The sequence below is a fragment of the Anabrus simplex genome, chromosome 1 (assembly GCF_040414725.1).
Source record: "Anabrus simplex isolate iqAnaSimp1 chromosome 1, ASM4041472v1, whole genome shotgun sequence".
NCBI lineage: Eukaryota > Metazoa > Arthropoda > Insecta > Orthoptera > Tettigoniidae > Anabrus > Anabrus simplex.
The window spans coordinates 994,370,605-994,392,420 of NC_090265.1; the positions used below are offsets into that span (position 1 = coordinate 994,370,605).

General features: G+C 45.4%; 1 protein-coding gene across 1 annotated transcript in view; it reads left to right on the forward strand.

Moving 5' to 3' along the window:
- Positions 1 to 1,262: 1,262 nt before the first annotated feature.
- Positions 1,263 to 21,816, forward strand: part of LOC136857874 (uncharacterized protein CG1161) — a 78,293-nt gene continuing 57,739 nt past the window's right edge. The window contains exon 1 of the mRNA XM_067136899.2: positions 1,263 to 1,497. Coding sequence (XP_066993000.1) covers positions 1,438 to 1,497 — 60 coding nt within the window. The 5' untranslated portion in view covers positions 1,263 to 1,437. The remainder of the gene's footprint in view (positions 1,498 to 21,816) is intronic.

Genomic DNA, 21,816 nt, shown 5'->3' on the forward strand with positions numbered 1-21,816 from the left:
CCGTCACTCTTACGTTCAGTCATCCTTCTCCCATCATGTCTACCACTACCCCCTCCATCACCACGACTCTCCCCAGTCCCCACCCACCCCTTGCTGATTCACTGGATATCGCCACTACTGCTCAGCCAGCCTCCCATGGAGCGTCTGGCGCTTCCACGGCCACTCAACCACCTTCAGTGCCGAGTTGTGTTCTACGTGGCGTCGACCCGGCGATTTCTGAGCAGGACATCCTAAACGATCTCATCCAGGTAGGGGTTCCGGCACGGCGCGTCTTCCGTATCTTCAACGATCGCGGTCCGACGTACATGGTACGCCTTTAGCTTCCCACCAATGAAGACGTCACCCGCCTGCTCACTGCTGGCGTTAATTACACAATCGGACTTACCGTGTGGAGCCTTCCCGATCCTCACCCCGTGTTGCACTTTCTCCCCCCCCCCCCGTTCCCCCCATCCATCGCTCTAATCTAGCACCACCACCCCCCCCCGACGCCAACGATCCCTCCACCTGTTCCACAATCCTCTTTCAGCCTCCCGCCTCTTACCATTCTCGAACTGTTCCGTCTACTTGCCACCTCTATTACCAACCTTACAACTAACCTATATTATTTCCTTCTCCAATATTATCCTTGTCCATCTACTTATACCTTCCTCCCACCCTCTATACCTGTTTATGCCCAGCATCTATGAATACTTTTGTACATCTTCTCTGTAACTTTTTCCTTTTGTCATACTCTGTGATACCTTGTTCACATACGCGCCTGGGACCAGATCTAATAAAGGACTCTTTGTCGCATTTTTTTTTTCGGGTTTCGCTGGGGTTTTCTCCATCCGGGGTGCTCTGCGGGTCTCCCCTGGGTCCCGACTTGTCGTCCCGGTCCTCTTACGCCACTTCTTTCATACTCTCCTTTACGGTATGTTCAATACATACTATATATACTGGTCTCTCTTTCTCTTTCCCTTTATTTTTCTATTGGCCTAAGAGCTACTAGTTTAGCTGTGGCCCGCCCACCTCAATTGGGGTGGGAATGAAATAACCTTTTGATGATGATGATGATGATGATGAGGGTGCCCTTAAGTAGTTCTCGTATTTTCCACCCGCAGCAGCACATTGTTATAAGCACGGTGGCTATATGCAACCCTTTCTCCGATCGAGCTCCTTGTCCTAAGTGAGTACCCGAGAATTATATTTATTCCTTAATATCTCGTTTTATTGAAAACAAATGAGGAAAGGAAATCTTGGGACAATTCGTCACGACCCGTCAAACACAGCTGTTAGTGGTATGGTCAGGTGACCGACGTTATTTGGGTTTGTTTGAGTGGCCGCGTTAGTGGACAGGGAAGGAGATATTTTTGTGTTTCTGACAAATTTTTCTTGTTGTCGTGTACTAGTTCCTTGACCCTTCTTTTTATATTATATATATGTAATACATATTGGACAATGTTGAACGCAAATTTTGTGTTGGGGCTCTTTCTAAGCTGTTTGTTTGCTTTTGTGCAGGTGAGTGGATATTTTGTAAATTCTGTTTTATTGAATATTGTAATGTCATCCCTGTGTTGTGTAACTAAGTGGGAACTGATTTGTCTTCTCAAAACTTAAGTCAACTTGGTAGCTGCGAGTTAATTTACAATAACATTTATGATTGTTGGTTATATATTGCTGGCAACATAACTGTGTAAGAGTAAAGTATAGTTTTCAAGTATAGGTTCTTTCAAAATTTGTGTTTGAATGGTAAAGCTTAGAAAGGAACACGGAAATACTGCGAGGTGTCCTACTTGTTAGCTCTAAGTCTATACGTGCAAAATAACGTTGGTAACTGCTATCATGTTTAAATAAAACATGCTGTTGCAGACAGTTATGTTTAAATGGAAGTATGAAACTTTTCAGTCTGTCAAAAACACTAATTAAAACACCTATAATGCTATAACATACCTGCAAAGATATACTCTATATTGAGCAGAGAATGACATGTTACACTCTATACAAACATCCTCACATTCTATCAAATTACTTTAAATCATGCACCTGTATGTATAGTATTGTGTATATTGCATAAACTTATGCTTTGCAGATGCTGCACCTACTATGTACTACTTTTTCCATGCTTTCTCATTCATTACAGTTTCATCCACAAAAACATTAGTCCACTATTTTTATGTCCACAGATTTATATCCAATATTTTTAAGTCCAGTGTTTTTTTCCACGTAATTGCAATCCATGCCACTGTGCTGTTTTTGTTTTATAATAGTTTTAATAATAATATTGCAACTTTCTATGTTTCATGAAGGGAATATGACTGTTACGGAAGTTTTTATACATTACTAGCCATTTTATGGTCTCTTGTGCCCGAAGGAAAACATGGACCTTTTGATTTATCGGAGGCTCTTTCTGTTCATTGTTGGCCGGTATCCAGGTTCAGCCGTCGTTTACACGAATGGCTCGAGAACAATCACTAAAGTGGGCTGTGTGTTTGTTGTCGACACTGATAGGTTTCTCTTTGTTTTCCTGGAAACCTGTAGTGTGTACACAGCAGAGCTCTATGCTATCCGTGAAGCTCTGCAGTATACACTGTTCGATGAACGCCGACACTTTCTTGTGTGTAGTGACTCCTTGAGCTCACTACAGTCTATTGATACCTGTTTCCCTCGGCACCCTCTGGTTCAGCGGATCCAGGACCTGCTGGCCAGGTGTTCTGATGCCGGCACCAGAATCACATTTCTGTGGCTCCCGAGCCACATGGGTGTAGAGGGAAACGAGTTAGCAGATAAGGCTGCCCCCGTTTCCTTACAGGGTTCCAGCAAGTGATATTCGCTCTCAGCTGAGACATCTGGTTATGTCCCATTGGGAGATGGAGTGGCAGGCCACTCCTCTTCCAAATAAGCTGAGAGCGATGAAAGGAACAACAAAGGTATGGAGGACTTCCCTTCGGGTTTCTCTGAGGGAAGCAGTGGTATTATGTCGTCTTCGGATCAGCCACGGTATACTAACGCATTCCCAATTATTGAAAGGAGAACCTCCTCTGGTGTGTACTTGCGGCGATCACCTTACCGTGGTTCACATCCTTACGGAGTGCGTGGACCTGGTCGGTCTGCGCCGTAGTCTAAAACTCCCGCGTACCATCTCCGTCATTGCGCGATGACGAACAGTCTGCAGACCTCGTCATCCATTTTATGAGGGATAGTGGTCTTTTTTATTGTGTGTAATGATGTCCCTTGTCCTAGTTTATTTGTGTTCACTGCGTGTTTATCCCATTGACTTTATTTTAGTTCGTGTTGCATATTTTAATGTGTTATTTTAACTTCTAACGTACCGGGCGAGTTGGCCGTGCGCGTAGAGGCGCGCGGCTGTGAGCTTGCATCCGGGAGATAGTAGGTTCGAATCCCACTATCGGCAGCCCTGAAGATGGTTTTCCGTGGTTTCCCATTTTCACACCAGGCAAATGCTGGGGCTGTACCTTAATTAAGGCCACGGCCGCTTCCTTCCAACTCCTAGGCCTTTCCCATCCCATCGTCGCCATAAGACCTATCTGTGTCGGTGCGACGTAAAGCCCCTAGCAAAAAAAAAAAAAAAAAAAAAAACTTCTAACGTGAATTATATATATATCTGTATTCCAGGCAATGCCTTATTCCTTTTTCACCTGTATTTTCTATTGTTTGTTTTATTAGAAATAAGGCATTGCAAATTAGATCAACTGATTGTTTTAATCTCATAACCATTTTTCATCACCATTATTTTTAACTCCAATCAGTGGATACATTTTAAAATTTTAATTATCATATCATGTCGTCCAACTCGTTTCATTAGGGGCCAATGACCTTAGATGTTAGGCCCCTTTAAACAAGCGTCATCATCATCATCAAGAAGTTTATTCTGTTATTATGAGGCAGGTTAAAACAGGCAGAAAGTTAAAAATGAGAAATATTGTTTTTTCAGTTTTATCATGTTTAACATTTAAAGACAAAATTTTGGTTTTTGTAAGAAACTATTAAAACACAATTATAATGTAATAAGTGTTTGCCAAAATAATTAGTTCAGTATGTTCATAGATTTTAAATTCTATCATCATTATCTTCATCATCTTTATTTCATGTTTCCAGCTTCCCGGGTTGGGTTGTGAATCAAGGTCCTCCATCGGTGCCTCTGTCTCCTCCACTCTTCTCTTTTTTTAAGTACATCTTCTGGTTTTCCTCCCCTCTTCTCTATGCACTCCCACACTGAATCTGTCCACCTCTTTCAGGGTCTTCCTGTTAACTTCTCTGAAAAAACGTCCGCCTCTGTGGTGTAGTGGTTAGTGTGATTAGCTGCCACCCTCGGAGGCCCAGGTTCAATTCCTGGCTCTGCCACGAAATTTGATAAGTGGTACGAGGGCTGGAACGGGGTCCACTCAGCCTCGGGAGGTCATCTGAGTAGAGGTGGATTCGATTCCCACTTCAGCCATCCTGGAAGTGGTTTTCCGTGGTTTCCCACTTCTCCTCCAGGAAAATGCCAGGATTGTACCTAACTTGCCTCCCATAAGTTCAATGCCTCGTCCACGCCATGGGAGGTGGGCAACGGCATGAAGTAAGGGATTGCCTGCAGGGGTGATGTATAGTGGGGACTGTGTGTGCTCCATGACCGCTACGGTAGCTGTGAAGGCCCTACAGAAAACAGCAGGCTTGGAGGCTTAGGTGGCAGTCCCACCAGCAAGCTCGGGTTGCTGTGGGCTAATAACTCGCACAACCGTAAATATAACCTTTTAAAGAAACCGAAGTGAAACACAACCGGATGGATAATAATTTGACGACTTTTGGCGTGAAACGGAAAATGAGGATAGGTTTTTGGAATGTCAGAACCCTGAGAGAGAGAGAGAGAGAGAGAGAGGGAGCAGTAAATTGAAGCAAGTGGCTAAAGTGACGGAGGAATACAGGCTGGATATCCTTGGATTAAGTGAAGTGCGGTGGCCAGACTTCGGAGAAATACAGACTCTTAAAAGGTGCACATTCCTGTATTCTGGGCAAATGGGGGAGGATGCAGAACATAGCATAACACCTTGAATCTGGTTCTTGGAATTATTTTCCACCGTGATCTCATTCTGAACACTGACGATGATTTGATGGAAGACATGAAGCCCCGTGGCGTGACACACGTCCGGTGTATCACACCCAAAGTCAACGGTAAAGACGTTGCCATGGGTGCGTTCATAGTCTCCTTAAAATTGTCAGTGTCAAGGTTGCGATGTGAGGCTGTACATCCCGCCTCCTATGCGATGCTATCAATGCCAGAGATTCGGACACGTGGTATCTCGTTGTTCGAATCAGTCTGTGTGGTACATGTGGAAAAGTAGCTCACGGCGCGGAGGAGTGCGCAACTCCGTATTAGTGCACTAACTGCTCTGGTCTTCATTTTCCTCAAGATCGGAACTGTCCGACCTATCTGAGTGAGAAAAAGATCCAGGAAATCAAGACCCTGGATGGTCTTTTTTACCAGGAAGCGCGCCGTAAGTTTAATTATCTGAATGCACTAGCCAAGACACTAGACTTCTGCATGATAGCACAGTCTCTCTCAGGTTCCTCATTTTCAACTGGAACACCTTTCCAGAAGATCGCTGCACCTAAGGAGTCAGTTGCTGCTGTGAGCAACGCCACAAAGAGAACGCGCTTGAAGACGGGTCCATTCCGGCCTTCGAACACCAATAAGTCTGTGCCGGCTAAGAAATCTAGGCTAGCACAGAAGGTTAAGAAGACAATGTCTCCTTCCCTCACGAGGTCAGCGAAAGCCGTGCCTAAGCCGGTGGAGGCGGCATCGTCAAGCAGGGTTGGGAAATCACCTCCCAGTCCGTGTAAACAAGAATCGACGGCGGGGAAGAAGAGCGCCCTTACCAGGCATTCCTCCACATCTCCTACTAATGGGACCTCACGCCCTCCACCCGGAGGGTCTGATTCTGCGCCAGCGGGTTTTCCTCCTTGAAAACCTGCGCGCCCCCTTCGTACGAGGAAACCCTGCCTCCAGACTACGTCGAAGAAATTTAAGGCATGCATCGGTGACAAGGTGATGCACATGGAGCATTTATCTCCATCTTAGGATGGGGATGTGAGTGTAGGTTAGGTAGCATTACGTTGCTTCTAACCTAATCACCAGAAGTCCACACCTGCTCTATGGCACTGTTATAATGGAAGTGTAACGATTGTGATAGGCATCTTTCTGAGCTACGCCAGCTCATTTGCGAGTATTTGGCAAGTATAGTCTGTATTCAGGAAACAAATTTCAGACCAGGTCATCATATGGTCTTGAGAAATTTTTCAACTATACTTGACAGAACAACATTATGCTCACTGGGCTTCTGGTGGCATTGGAATTTTTGTCCGTTCTGATACATACAGCAAAGAGATTCCACTAAGAACTCCGCTGGAGGCTGTAGCAGTTCACGTTCTGCTGCTTGTCATAGAAACAGTTTGTAATGTTTATTTTCCACCAGGCCAGCCCCTTAGCATAAATGATGTCATTGATCTTATAGATCAGCTTCTTCGTCCCTTCCTCTTATTGGGTGATTTTAATGCCCATCACCCCATCTGGGGCTCTGATGCTCCTTGCCCCAGGGGAGGGGAGTTGGAAACACTAGTAACAGAGCTGGATTTATGTATTTTGAACACAGGCGAACCAACTCATTTCAGTGTACGATACGGCACATATTCTCACATAGACTTAAGTCTATGCAGCCGAACGTTAGTTTCGCTGTTCCGGTGGAATACACATGACTATTTTTGTGACAGTGACCATTTTCCCATTATTCTTACTATGCAGAATATAGAGAAGGTGTAGGATTGCTATTGAATGAAACTGCAAAGGGGAGCCTCCTTGATTAGAAACCCATCTCAGAAAGACTGATGACAGCTCAATTCACGACCCGGGTTCACAAAATGACCGTGATCCAGTGTTATGCTCCCACAGAAATATCAGAGATTGAAAAAAAGGAAGAATTCTACTGCCAGCTAAATGAGACTATTTAGAGAGTGGGAAAGAGGGATATTATTATTGTGATGGGGGATTTAAGTGCAAAGGTTAGTTCTAACAATGAGGGACTGGAACAAATTATGGGAGGGCATGGAGTTGGTGACTGTAACGAAAATGGGGAGCTTTTTGTTGATTTCTGTGCTAGCCATGATTTGAAGCGGGTGGCACTTTATTCCCTCATAAATGAAGCCATAAGATTACATGGGTGTCCCCAGATCAGGGTACAGAAAACCAGATAGACCACATCGCCATAAGTAGAAAGTTTAGAAGATCAATGACTGATATAAATAAAAGAGGGGCAGATATTGGAAGTGATCATCACCTGGTAGTTGCAGAGTTTACAATGAAAATTGTGACAATTGGAAGGAAATTTGAAAGGCGAAACAAGAAATTTGATTTAGGTAAATTGCAAGATGAAAGCAAAAGAAAAGAAATCCAGATAGAATTAAGAAACCGCTTTGAAGCTCTTGCTGTTGAACCAGAACTTATGATGGATGTTGAATTATCATTGAAGAAAGTCAAGGAAATTCATTTAGAAGTTAATGAGAAGGTGCTTGGATTTCACAATTATCTCAAGAAGGAATGGATGTCTGATGATACTTGAAAAAAAATGGAGGCTAGGAAGCTAGTTAAGGCAAAGATTAATATGTGTAAAACAAGACAACAGAAAACCGCAGCACAAAAGGAATGTGTGGAAGCTGATAAGAGTGTGAAGAAAAGTGTAAGAAAAGATCATATACAGTGGGTAGATGAACAAGCATGAATGGCAGAAGAGGCATCAGCAAGGGGAGATGCTAAGGAATTGTATAGTATCACAAAGAAACTGTCAAGGAGAGTATTTATCAGAAATAAACCCGTTAAAAACAAGAGAGGTGAACTACGGACCACCCGGGAAGAACAGTTAGAGATGGAAGGAACATTTCTCAGTGTTGCTCAATAGAGATATAGAACAGAATGGTAACCAACAAACAGAACTAGTAGTGACCCAAGAATAAATTTACATCCTCCAACCTGTTCAGAAATAGAGAAGGCCTTGAAACAGATAAGAACTAGAAGAGCACCAGGTATGGATAATATCGCGCCAGAAATACTTAAAGCAGATATTGAGACCTCGGCAAAATTATTGCACTCCCTGTTTGAAAGGATCTGGATGAAGAAAAGCTACCAGCTGAATGGAAGAAAGGCCTGATTGTTAAGATATCAAAGAAAGGGGGTAGATAGATAGATAAGAAATGGGTGAGCCCTGTTTTCGCAGAGCTCCACACTTAGGTCTATGAAGACCCTTTGTGCCCCTTGAACGGGTTTGCCTAGTCCAGCCCTAGTGCTCCTATAAAGGATACCAGTGTCCAGATTTTGGCATTCCTGATGTCCTCCAGGCTCACAAAATGTGAGCCCAGGTATCGATGTCTAGTGCTTGCGAAAGCCTCGCACTGACATAACACATGCGCGGAGGTCTCCTCCTCCTTACCGCATCTTCTACACATCCGATCCTGGGTGATTTTCATGATGTGTAGGTGTCTCTGTAAGGTATTGTGGCCTGTTAACAGTCCAACTACCATTCTCATTCTGGTCCTATTCAAATTCATTAGGACCTTTTTATAGCTTTGACCAGGCCCTTTGATAAGTTCACGTGCCTGTCTTGCTATGGTTAACCTCTTCCAAATATCTAGGTGAGACTGGTTTATCCATTGGGATATTGCCAGTCTCACACTTCGGAGTGACACTCCGAGGAAGGGCTCTGGTCCTGTGAAGGAACCCATTGAGCCCTGTTTCGCTAGTTTGTCAGCTTCTTCATTTCCACTGATACCTATGTGCCCAGGAACCCATAATAGGGTAACTGAGCTAAGCTCACACAGCTGATCTAACATCGTTTGGCATTCCCATACCAGTTTTGATGTTGTTTTAACTGCACATAGTGCTTTTAGCGCTGCCTGGCTATCACTACAAATAGTGATGTGTCTTCTGTGTCCAGGCATATTCCATATATTTACAGCACAGGCTAGTATTGCGTATACTTCAGCCTGGAAAATAGTAGCATATTTACCCATAGGAAGGGAGAGCCTTGTCTTAGGCCCCCAGACCCCGGCGCCTGTGCCCGTCTCCATCCGCGAGCCATCTGTGTACCATGTACAGCCCCCAGACTTAAGACGGGCCCCAGCGTCCGCAGCCCACTCCTCCCTTGTGGGTATCACCACTGTAAATTTATAATTCAAATTAAAGCTAGGCTTCATCAGATCCCCGATCATCATTGTCATAGGGCAAGTCTGGTGAAGCCTTGTAAGAATAGAGGCATGACCTCTACTCGGGTTTTTGAAGGACCATCCTCCGAGTGACCAAAGGCGATAGGCACTCATTCCCGCTATTACCTTAACATATAAATGTAAGGGGGGAAAACCTAGGATGGCCTCCATTGCACGTAATGGTGTAGTATCCAGTGCCCCTGTTATTCCTAGACATGCAAGTCTTTGGACACTGTTTAACTTGGTGCTCACAGTTTTACTCTCTGAGCCTGGCCACCAGACTATAGATGCATAGGTGATCGTGGGCCGTACAATGGAGATATATAGCCACTGGACCACCTTAGGTCTTAGGCCCCAAGTCTTCCCGACGGCCCTGCGACAGGCCCACATAATCTTGCGAGCCTTATCCATCTTATGATCTATATGTTTCTTCCAACTCAGTCTTGCCTCAAGGATTACCCCTAGGTACTTAACCGAGGTTGTCTTAACTAATTTTTTCCTAAATAGGAAAGGCTCTGACAGTCCGTCTAGCCTCCTCCTCTTGGTAAATACCACAAGTTCCATCTTATCGGGATTAACCGACAAGTCTGTCTCGTGGCACCATCTTTCCACCCTACGTAGAGAGCTCTGTACGAGTTCGGAAACCGTACTGGGGAAATTTCCTACCGCCATCAGGCTTATGTCGTCTGCATAGCCTTGGGCGTATATTCCTCCAACATTTAACCTGGTAAGTAGTTCATCCACTACCAGACACCATAATGTTGGTGATAATACTCCTCCCTGTGGACACCCCGTCTATATTAGCTCTCAACATTACAGCGTTGAGGGTAAACAGAACTTGACGGCCCTGCAGTGAGGCCATAATCCATTTTATGAGCATACTGCTCACTCCTCTTCTCTCTAGACTACGTTCTATGGAGCCCAAAGATGTATAGTTAAAGGCCCCTTCTATATCTAAGAATACAACCATAGCAAGTTGTTGCTGATCCAAGGCACTCTCCAGCCTAGAAACCAGCTGGTGTAGTGCCGTCTCAACCGACTTCCCTGGTTGATATGCATGTTGATGAGAATGCAGGGGAAAGTCTCTTAATACTTTCTCCCTGATGTGTCTATCCACCAGTCTTTCCAAGGTCTTAAGTAGAAAAGACGTTAGACTAATGGGTCTATAATCCTTAGGTCTAGTATATGAAGACCTTCCGGGTTTAGGTATAAATACCACTTTCGCCTGACGTCACAAGGAGTACACGTACCCCATAGTGAGACAGGCTCTAAAGATTCTAACCAGGTATGGTATAAGGACCTCCCCCGCCTCCTGAAGAAGCGCCGGGAAGATCCCATCCACACCTGGGCTTTTGTAAGGGGCAAAGGATTCTAATGTCCACTTAACCCTTCTTGGGGTGACAATCTCTGCGGCTTCCCTCCAGCCACTTTTATCGGGTCTGAAGGATCCGCTCGATTCTACCTCACTATTCGTGATTGCCGAACCTGGAAAGTGGGCATCAAGCAGTAAGCTCAGGGTCTCCCCCTCTGTGGATGTGTATCCACCAGAAGGAGTCTCCAGTGAGCCCAGCCTTGCCCTTCTATCCAAGGTTAAAATTTTATGAAGCCTTGCCGCTTCATGTTGACTTTCAATGGAATCACAAAATTGTCTCCAAGATTTCCTAGAAGCCTTTTTGACTTCTGACTTGTACCTTCTTTGTGATTCTTTGTAAGAATCTAGGCTTTCTTGATCCTGAAGTTCCCTGTATTTATTCCAGAGCTTTCGTGTATTTCTCCTCAGGTGTTCAAGATAACTATTCCACTTGAAGCTTCCTGTTACTCTTTTTACCTTAACAATAGGGCAGTTTAATTCATAAGAGGTAACCAGTGTCCGTGTGAGAAAACTCACACTGAGCTCCAGCTCCTCTTTGTTTTTAATTATGTTTGAGGGTCCTCCCTTCAGTCCCCTCCTCACGTCCTCCCTAAAAGATATCCAATTGGTTCGTCTAGGGTTTCTGTAAGACGGGATCGCGATGGAGCCCTCTATATAAAACACAATGTGTCTATGATCTGACAAGGAAGGCTCCAAAGAGACCTTCCAGTCTTTAAATTCCTGCATGATTCCCATGGAACCCAGGGTAAGATCTATGATCCCTTCGCTCCTATTATTAATGAAGGTAGGGGTATCACCAATATTCATGATCTCAAGATCAGTTGTACATAGAAATTCTATGAAGTGCTCTCCCCTTCGGTTTGTATTTTTACTTCCCCAAATGCTATGATGAGCATTGGCATCACATCCTACTACGAGGTTTAATCCTTGTTTCCTACAGTATATCACCAGTCTCTTGAACTCCTCCGGAGGGGGTGGAGATTCATTGTCTCCTGGGAAATATGCAGAACAGACAACCAAGTCTCTTGGCTGTCCGCCCTCTTCATATCTCATTAGGACTGCTACCAGGTCTCTACTAATGAAACCCGGTATAGCCCAAGCGTTATGATCCTTAACTAGTATACATGCTCTAGGCTTCTCCTCTGCTATTCCACTGAATAGAGTGAAACCTGCACATTTTAGTCCCATGATATGCCCCTGCCTAAGCCAGGGTTCCTGTATCAGGGCGACCGAAAACCCGCCTTTCTGGATACTTCTATTAAGTACCCTAGAGGCCGCTATACAATGTTGTATATTTGCTTGTATGAAAGTAATCATTCTTTACTTTCATAGAATACTTTACCTTATGCGGTCTCCGGAACTTGCAGCTCCGTCTCCCGCGATGGATCCTGGGGCTTGGCTGACCCCGGTTCCTGTCCGGGCTCCAGCTCTTTGCCCCTGCTGGTCTCGGTTTTATCTCTGGTGGGGTTGGTCCTCTGCTTGTCACGCTTGCCCTCCACCAAGGTGAAGGTAGCCACATACACACCGCAGAAGATCTTCTTCCCCACCACTTTCTCCACATCCCTGGAGTCCATGCTGACCACAAGGCGGACACCTCTCTTCTCCTCATTGCGGTCGTAGACCCTCCAGCTGGTGGGATTTGAGCCATGGTTCTGGCGTGCCATTCTTCCCAAAAGGACATTATTGTCCTTCGGTTGTCCTGGTATCCAGACCATGACTCTCTTGTAGGAAAGGAGTTAGTCCATGCCCACAATTGTGAGCCTGGCTCCTTCCCACAGTTGTATACCTGTAACAAGACTAGAAAGCCATGCTACAGTTTCGTTGTTCTCTGCTATGATGGCAGCCGCACCCCTTGACAGATAGCAGTCCAGGAACTGAGGCTTAATGGGCCCCTGCTCCGGAAGCTCGTCTATCAGATTGGTGATAGCCTCTTCCACAGCTTCCACCTGTTTCTCGGATAGCTGCTGGTCAGGATATCCCACAGGTACTATGGCCATCCTGATCCCAGCTTTGGCTATCCTGGCGTACTCCACGTTGGGTCTCTTGCGGGTCTGCCGGTCTTCTTCTGGGGTTGCCCCCGACAGAAGTCGTTTCTCCCCCTAGTGGGTGGGGTCCTCTGTGCCCTAGAAGCAGAGCCCTTTTCAGGGTCCCGCCTCTTGTGCCCATTGGATCCCTCCACTGTTGTCGCTGTTGTGGTAGTAGAAGTCCCCTCAGCCCCAGGAGTTAGGCCCTCTTTGGCCTGCTCCCGGGCCTTTAAGGCCTTCTTGTATCTCCTCTTTTCAGCACCAGAGCGCTGTTTCTTCTTCTTCTGAACCTGTAGATTGCCCACCTCTTGAGTGAGCCCTCTGTCGAAGATGAACTATCCGAGGGTATCTCCGAAGAGTCCCCTTCGGTTGTTGTTGTAGTGTTTCTCTCGGAGGCCCCAGAAGAGCTCTCCGGTTTATGGATGGCTACCGTATTCATTCAAGTCCCACGAGTAGCTAGGGAAATATATGTCCGCCCAGGCAGAGCCCCGCATACCTGGGTAAGGCTACTTGCTTCGAGAGGGCGCCAAGTATCTCGAAGGCTCCGTTCAAGACGCATCTCCCATGTGCCATGCACCCCATCGGCACGGGTCGCGTTACACCTTAGGGTTAAGAAAGGGGATATTACTAAGTGTGATAATTGGAGGGGAATTACATTGTTGTTGGTATGAAGTAAGGTGTTTTCAAGGATCATTTTAGAGCGGGAGAAGGATGTTGTGGAATTGCGGCTTAGAAGGGAACAGGCTGGTTTTTGTAAACACCGTAGCTGTGTCGATCTCATAAACACTCTGAGAATTATCTTGGAACAAAGTGCAGAATGACAGAACACCCTGTACTTGACTTTCACTGATTTTGAGAAGGCCTTCGACTCTGTAAATAGAAGAGTTATATGGCAAACACTTGAAGAATACGGTATACCACAAAAGATTCTGAATATTATAAAGGGTATGTACAAGGGTTATAAATGTCAGGTTCTGCGTATGGGAGATCTTACTGACCCAATAGATGTGACCTCGGGAGTTTGACAGGACTGTATTCTTTCTCTGATGCTTTTCCTACTTGTGTTGGATAGTGTGCTGAGGAGAGTGTATCGAGGTTGGAAAATGGGGATCTAGTGGGGTTTACAAGATAGGTTAGAGGACCTTGTTTTTGCAGATGACATCTGCCTACTGCCTGAACGGTTCAGAGATATGGAAGAGAAGATTAAGCAGTTGAAGGAGGAGGCAAAGGATGCTGAACTTAAAATAAATATTAATAAGACCAAGGAGATAAGGGCCATGATTGATGATGAATTGTCTATAGATGATAAAGAGATAGAACAAGTAGACTCCTTCATATATCTTAGGAGTATGGTTACTACTACTGGAGGAGCAGAAGAAGACATTAAGAGTTGCATCAGGAAAGCAAATGGTGCTTTTGTTCAATTGTACCCTATATGGAGAAACAAGAATATTTCTAGAAAAACAAAGCTACGACTTCTTAACACAGATTTTAAGTACGTTCTGCTTTACAGCTGTGTAACGTGGAAAGTTACCCAGAAGACGACTAAACAACTGCAAGTCTTCGTGAATCGCTGTCTAAGAAGTTTCATCAACAGAAGATGGCCGGATGTTATTTCAAATGAAGATCTATGGGAAGAAAAAAAATCAGCAGCCAATTGAAATGCTGATAAGGGAGAGAAAATGGCGTTGGATAGGACATACTTTAAGGAAGCCTGCTGGAACCATTGAAAAGACAGCGCTTGACTGGAACCTCCCAGGCACTAGAAAGCGTGGACGTCTGAAGAAGACCTTAAAAAAGACGATCGAAAAGGAATGTCTAGCAGTGGGAAAAACTTGGAACGAAGTGAAGAGGTTAGCCAACCATAGGAACAGATGGAAGTGTTTCACGGAAGCCCTGTGCTCCAGGAGGAACAACAGGAAATAAGTCAAAGTAAGAAAGTCTCTGAAAAAGCTATTTTTGGCACACTCTCGTCTCCCATTCTCATTATATGCCCATACCACTTTAGCTTTGTTGTTTCTATCCTGTTTTGAAGTTGCAAGATTCCTGTCCTTTTCCTTATCTCCTCATTTCTAATTCTATCCTTTCTGGTCTTGCCCTCGATACCTCTTAGCAATTTCATCTCTGCTGCCTGTATTCTACTCTCCTCGCGTTTTGTTGTAGTCCACGATCCAGCTGCATAGGTTAGTATGGGTTCATGATAGGTTGAATATAATACTTTCCTACATTTCTTTGGGACATCTTGGTTGCACAAAATACCCCTTACACTCTGGTATAAGCCGTTTGCTTGTTGTATTCTTTTCCCCATTTCCTCGGTTATCTTTCCATCTTCTGTGATTACACTTCCCAAGTATTTGAAACTTTACGCCCTGCGGGTGGGGGACACACATGTAGAATACACCTGCGGTATCCCCTGCCTGTCATAAGAGGTGACTAAAAGGGGTGACCTAGGCGCGGACATGGATTGCGGTTTGGTACAATGTGTTGGACCTCCTGTGGATGGGAGGGGCTGAATATATTCACAGGTAATCCCTGACTGTCGTAGAAGGCGACTAAAAGGGTCTTGTGGCCATGGTCCCCTCTTTTTTTTTTTTTTTTTTTTTTTTGGGTTAGTTGTAGACCACTTCAAGATTTTTGATGTGCGTGCTGCCCAGAGATGGACCTCTTACGTTTGCGATTGCTCCCAAAAGGCCGCATTTGACCACCCAGGGATCTTGCAGGTGGGAGCGTCATGTACTTTTGCAGTAGTATCCGCCTGACAACACAGGTCCCTGCACAGCCGAATGCCAGAAGGACATATTATTATTAATTATTTTTTCATTTTTTTCTCTACATTTGGTGCTCTGTATACGCTATGGGGTACATGCTATTACGGGTGATTGGAGGAAGGGAGCCCTAGTGCTCATAGCCTCAGTCATCCCGTATTAGGCATCCAACATCAGAGCCCAGGCAGTACTGGCTATGACCAGGTGGGTAGGATGGTTTCGGGCATGGCTTTGAAACGAAATTGCCCAACCCAAGGAGGTCCCCCACCGAAATCTTTAACTTTTGCTTCCCTGAGAGGTTCAACTCCCTGGGAACGTGCGCAGTGTGAAGGAATGGGATCCTGCTTCCCTTGGTTTCTGGTTGATACCAGAACTGATGGGCATGATTTTAAGCTGGTAAAATCGATCCCACCAGGCGAGTTGGCCGTGCGCATAGAGGCGCTCAGCTGTGAGCTTGAATCCGGGAGATAGTAGGTTCGAATCCCACTATCGGCAGCTCTGAAAATGGTTTTCCATGGTTTCCCATTTTCACACCAGCCAAATGCTGGGGCTGTACCTTAATTAAGGCCACGGCCGCTTCCTTCCAACTCCTAGGCCTTTCCTATCCTATCGTCACCATAAGACCTATCTGTGTCGGCGCGACGTAAAGCCCCTGGCAAAAAAAAAAAATCGATCCTGTTTAGTAGACACGTTGAAGGCGTCTACGGCGAACTTGAGGAGATAAAGAAAATGCGCAGTGGTAGTTTACTTTTGAAGACTCACACAGCACTGCAAGCGGATCAGTTGCTTAAGTGTGACCACTTTGGCGAAATTGCCATCAAAGTGGAAGAGCACAAATCCTTGAATCTGGTTCGCGGAGTCATCTTCACCGCGATCTTATTTTGAACACTGACGGCGAGTTGACGGAAGACATGAAGAACCGTGGCGTGACGCACGTCCGGCACATTACGCGCAAGGTCAACGGTGAAGACGTTGCCACTGGTACTTTCACTGTCTCTTTCAAGTTGTCAGTGTTACCAGAGAAAGTCAAGGTAACAACTTATCGTTGCGATGTGAGGCTGTACATCCCGCCTCCTATACGATGCTATCAATGCCAGAGATTCGGACATATGGTATCTCGTTGTTCGAATCAGTCTGTGTATGGTACATGTGGATGAGTAGCTCACGGCACGAAGGAGTGCACAACTCCGTACAAGTGCACTAACTGCTCTGGTCTTCATTCTCCTCGGGATCGGAACTATCCGACATATCTGAGTGAGAAGAAGATCTAGGAGATCAAGACCCTGGATAGTCTTTCCTATCAGGAAGCGCGCTGTAAGTTTAATTCCACGAATACACCTGCTCGTGCACTCGACTACAGCATGATAGCTCAGAGTCTCTCAGGTTCATCTTTCATGTCATCGTTACCTATTGATCCTCAGAGCAACGTCCCAAACAGTAAAAGCTCAAAGGGGGAACCACCCCACCTTTGACCAACCAGAAGTCTGTGCTAGCTGGCAGTTCTAAGCCGGCGCAGCAAGGGGGGAAGGCTAAGTCTCCCCCACCTAAGAGGTCAGCAAAAGCTGTGCCCCAGCCGGCGCATGCGGCATCGTCGACCAGGGCTGGGAAATTATCTCCCAGCCCGTCTAAACTAGAAAAGAAGGCGGCGAAGCAAGCACGCACCCTGGGTGCTCCCGCACTTCCCCTGCGAAAGGGAAACCATGCCCTCCGTCTGGAGGGTATGAGTCTGCGCCAGCAGGTACTCCTGCTCCAGAGCCTGCGCGCTCCCCTCATAGGGGAACTTCCCACCCCCGAAAAGTGTTGAAGTTCTGGGCGTCAACCCTGCCGTCTGTCGATGACGGGATGGACGTCGCGCTGTCATCTACATCTACAAATGTAGATGTTAATAGTGTTTAGGTTCACGAGCATCTTGTCGCTCATAACCTAACACTCCTTTTATAGTCCACACTGTGGCACTGTTACAGTGGAATTGTAATGGTTATGACAGGCATCTTGCTGAGCTACGTCAGCTCATTAGTGATTACGCAGCGAGTATAGTCTGTGTTCAGGAGACAAACTTCAGACTAGGTATTCATACGGTCTTGAAGAATTTCAGACTATACTCGACAGAACGATATTATGCTCACCGGGCATCTGGTGGCATGGGTATTTTTGTTTGTTCTGATACCTATAGCAAAGAGGTTCCTCTATGGACCTCACTGGAAGCAGTTGAGGCGTGGGTACTGCTGCCTGTCATAGCAAAAGTGTGTAACGTTTATTTTGCACCAGGCCAGCCTCTTAACATAAATGGTGTCACTGATCCTATAAATCAGCTTCCACCTCCCTTCCTCTTTTTGGGCGATTTTAACGCCCATCACCCCATATGGGACTCTGAAATGCCTTGTTCCAGGGGAAGTTGGAAACATTAGTTGTAACATTGTTTTTTGAACACAGGGGAACCAACTTATTTCAGTGTACGTTATGACACATACTCTCACATAGACTTAAGTCTATGCAGCCGAGCGTTGGTTCTGCTGTTTCGGTGGAATACAAACAATGTTCTCTGTGACATTGACCATTTTCCCATTATTCTTACTTTGTTGAAACATAATCCGTCGAGGCCCCTCCTCGATGGATTCTTAAACATGCTGATTGGCCAACGTTCATATCACTCACTAACTTCAACGACGAGACCAGGCGGACTGTAGACGGTGATATAACTTATATAATACAAGTTATCCTTGCTGCTCCTGAGGAGTCCATTCCGTGCTTTTCAGTGACTTCTCGCCGAAAACTCTTTTCTGGTGGAACGAAGAAATTGCAGCAGCTATCAAAGAACACCGTCGCGCTCATAAACATTATCATAGGCAACCTACTGTGGCCAACTTGGTAACATTTAAACAACTCCGCGTTAAGGCGCGAGTTCTTATTCACCAAAGTAAGAAAGCTTCGTGAGAGAGATATGTGTCGTCTATTACGTCACATACACCATCTCAAGTGTGGACTAAACTTCGATGTATTTCGGGTATCCAGAGTTCATCTTCTGTACCGGGAATTTCCATTGCAGGCAGTATCGTCACTGAACCACTCTCGATTGCTAACCATCTAGCTAGCAATTTCGTGGATGTGTCAGGCTCCGGGAATTATCATCGTGATTTCCTCGCTCTGAAATGGGTGGCAGAACGTCATCACCTCAGTTTTGCCACTCAAGCTTCAGAGGAGTATAACGTGCCCTTTATGAAGTGGGAATTCCGCAGCGCCTTAGCGCTTTGCAAGGCCACGTCTCCTGGACCAGACAATATCCATAACCAGATGTTGAAACACCTTAGTGAGGACAGTCTACTATATCTCCTTCATGTGTTCAACTGAATGTGGATAGAGGGTGATTTTCCGTCTCAGTGGCGAGAGGGCATAGTCATTCCTGTCCTCAAGCCTGACAAAGATCCTAAGTATGTAGGAAGTTACAGACCTATTTGTCTTACAAACTGCCTGTGTATGCTATTTGAGAGGATGGTAAATCGCCAACTTGTGTGGTATCTGGAGAAACAAGGACTCTTGTCTGAGTAGCAGTGTGGTTTTCAAGCCGCTCGATTGACCACTGACCACTTGGTAAGCTTGGAGAGCTCTATGCAGGATGCATTTCTCCGCAAACAGCATTTGGTAGCTGTTTTCTGTTATCTTTGACTTAGAAAAGGCCTATGACACCACATGGCGAGATGGTATCCTTTCAGTCCTTCATCTGTGGAGATTCTGAGGTAACTTGTCGGTATTTATTGCGAATTTTTTATCCCTCCATCTGTTTCGTGTCTGAGTATGGAGGAGATATTCGCAATACCACGTTCAAGAAAATGGAGTCCCACAGGGATCGGTTCTTGATGTCACTCTGTTCGCAATTGCCATAAATGGTACTGTCGCTGCTGCTGGTTCAGCAGTAATACTGTCGCTATATGTGGACAACTTTGCTCTGCACTATAGCTCGTGTAATATGGCAGTCACAGAGTGACAATTACAGCAAGCTATTAGGAGAGTGGATCAGTGGACCTTCGAACATGGTTTTCGGTTTTCCACCGCAAAGACCTCTGTTGTCCACTTTTGTTTGCAACGTACACTTCACCATCATCCTGAACTTTATTTAAAAAATGTCACTCTTCCTGTAGTTGACACTTACCAATTTCTTGGGCTTCTTTTCAATAGTAAATTATCGTGGGAGCCACACTTGCGGCAGCTGAAAATGCATGCACCAAGAGGCTTAATCTCTTGAAGTTTCTTAGCAACACTAATTGGGAAGCAGATCGCATGGTGCTCCTACGATTCTATAGGGCATATATTTTATCCAGGTTAGACTACGGCAGTGCAGCATATGGCTCAGCAAGACCAAATGCCCGTGCAAAACTGAACAGCATCCACCACAGCGGGGTTAGGTTGGCGACGGGAGCTTTCCGAACAAGCCCCATAGCTAGCCTGCTTGCTGAATCTGGTGTGCCACAATCACACCTGAGACACCAGCAGCTTCTTCTGGCGTATGCTTCAAATTTGCGACAGATGCCACTTCACCCAAGCTATCCTTGCGTATTCAACAATGGAAACTGTTGGCTGTACGCTGCTTGTCCTCAAGCGACGCGGCCGGTTGGAATACACTTGGATAGCAGTCACAGATTGTTTCACGTACCTTCGGTTCCTTGCCTTGTCAGACAACCAAGTGGGGTACCTCCGTGGGTAGTGTGACAACCTGAAATAATCCTGGATCTGCACACTGGCCCGAAGTAAAACACGGAACCTTCGATTTATCGGAGGCTCTTCCTGTCCATTGTTGGCTGGTATCCAGGTTCAGTCGTCGTTTACACGGATGGTTCAAAGACAGAAATGAAGGTGGACTGTGCGTTCGTTGTCGACAATGATAGGTTTCTTTTCGCTCTCCTGGAAGCCTGTAGTGTGTACATAGCAGAGCTCTATGCTATCTGTGAAGCTCTGCGGTACGCACTGTCCGATGAGCGCCAACACTTTCTTCTGTGTACTGACTTCTTGAGCTCGCTACAGTCTATTGATACCTGTTACCCTCGGCACCCTCTGGTGCAGCGGGTCCAGGACCTGCTGGCCGGGTGTTCGGATGCCGGCACCAGAATCACGTTTATGTGGCTCCCAAGCTACATGGGTGTAGAGGGAAATGAGTTAGCAGATAAGGCTGCCAAGGAGGCAGTTGCACTGCCCCCATTGCCTTACAAGGTTCCAGCAAGTGGTATTTGCACTCAGCTGAGACATCTGGTTATGTCCCATTGGGAGATGGAGTGGCAGGGCGTTCCACTTCCAAATAGGCTGAGAGTGATAAAAGGAACAAACGAAGGTATGGAGAACTTCCCTTCACGCTTCTCGGAGGGAAGCAGTGGTATTATGTCATCTTCAGATTGGCCACGGTATCCTGACGCCCTCCCATCTATTGAAAGGAGAACCCCCCTCCGGTATGTACTTGCGGTTATCATCTTACCGCAGTTCACATCCTTACGGAGTGTATGGACCTGGTCGATCTGTGCCGTAGGCTTAACCTCCCGAGTACAATCTCCCTCATCCTGTGAGATGATGAGCAGTCAGCAGACCTCGTGATCCATTTTATCAGGGATAGTGGTCTTTTTTATCATGTGTAATGATGTCCTTTGTCCTAGTGTATTTGTGTTAACTGCGCTTCTATCCCATTGACTTTATTTCAGTTCGTGTTGCTTATTTTAATGTGTTATTTTAAATTCTAACTTGAATTTTATATATATATCTGTACTTCCAGGGAGTGCCTTATTCCTTTGTTACCTGTATTTTCTATTATTTTATTAGAAAATAAGGCATTGAGAATTAGATCCTCTGATTGTTTTAATCTCATAATCATTTTCTTCATTACCATTTTTTTAAAACTCTAGTCATTGGATACATTTTAATTATCACCTTATGTCGTCCATCTCGTACCATTAGGGGCTGACGACCTTAGATGTTAGGACCCTTTAAACAACAAGCATCATCATCATCATCAACTTGAAACTTTTAACCACTTCCAGAATTTTACCATTCAGTTTTATCCTTCCTTCCTTCCCATTGTCATCACTATTGTTTTACTTTTCTCTGTGCTTACTTTCATCCCAAATTTTTCTCTCTCTTGATTCCATACATCTACTTGTTTTTGCACTTCCGTTTCATCCTCACCCCATATCACTATATCATCTGCAAACAACATGGCTTTTGTTGCCTGTCTTCCCAATCTCTGTTTAATGTTCTTATGAATTTCATCCATGACTATGATGAATAGTATGGGGGATAGTAAACTTCCCTTTTGGAGACCAGTTTCAACTTTAACCATTTTGTTTTTCCTATAATAGTCTTCACACTACTAACACAATTTTGTACATAGCTTTTATCATTTGCACTTCCACTCTAACTTGTTTTTTCCTTAATGTGTCCCATACCAACT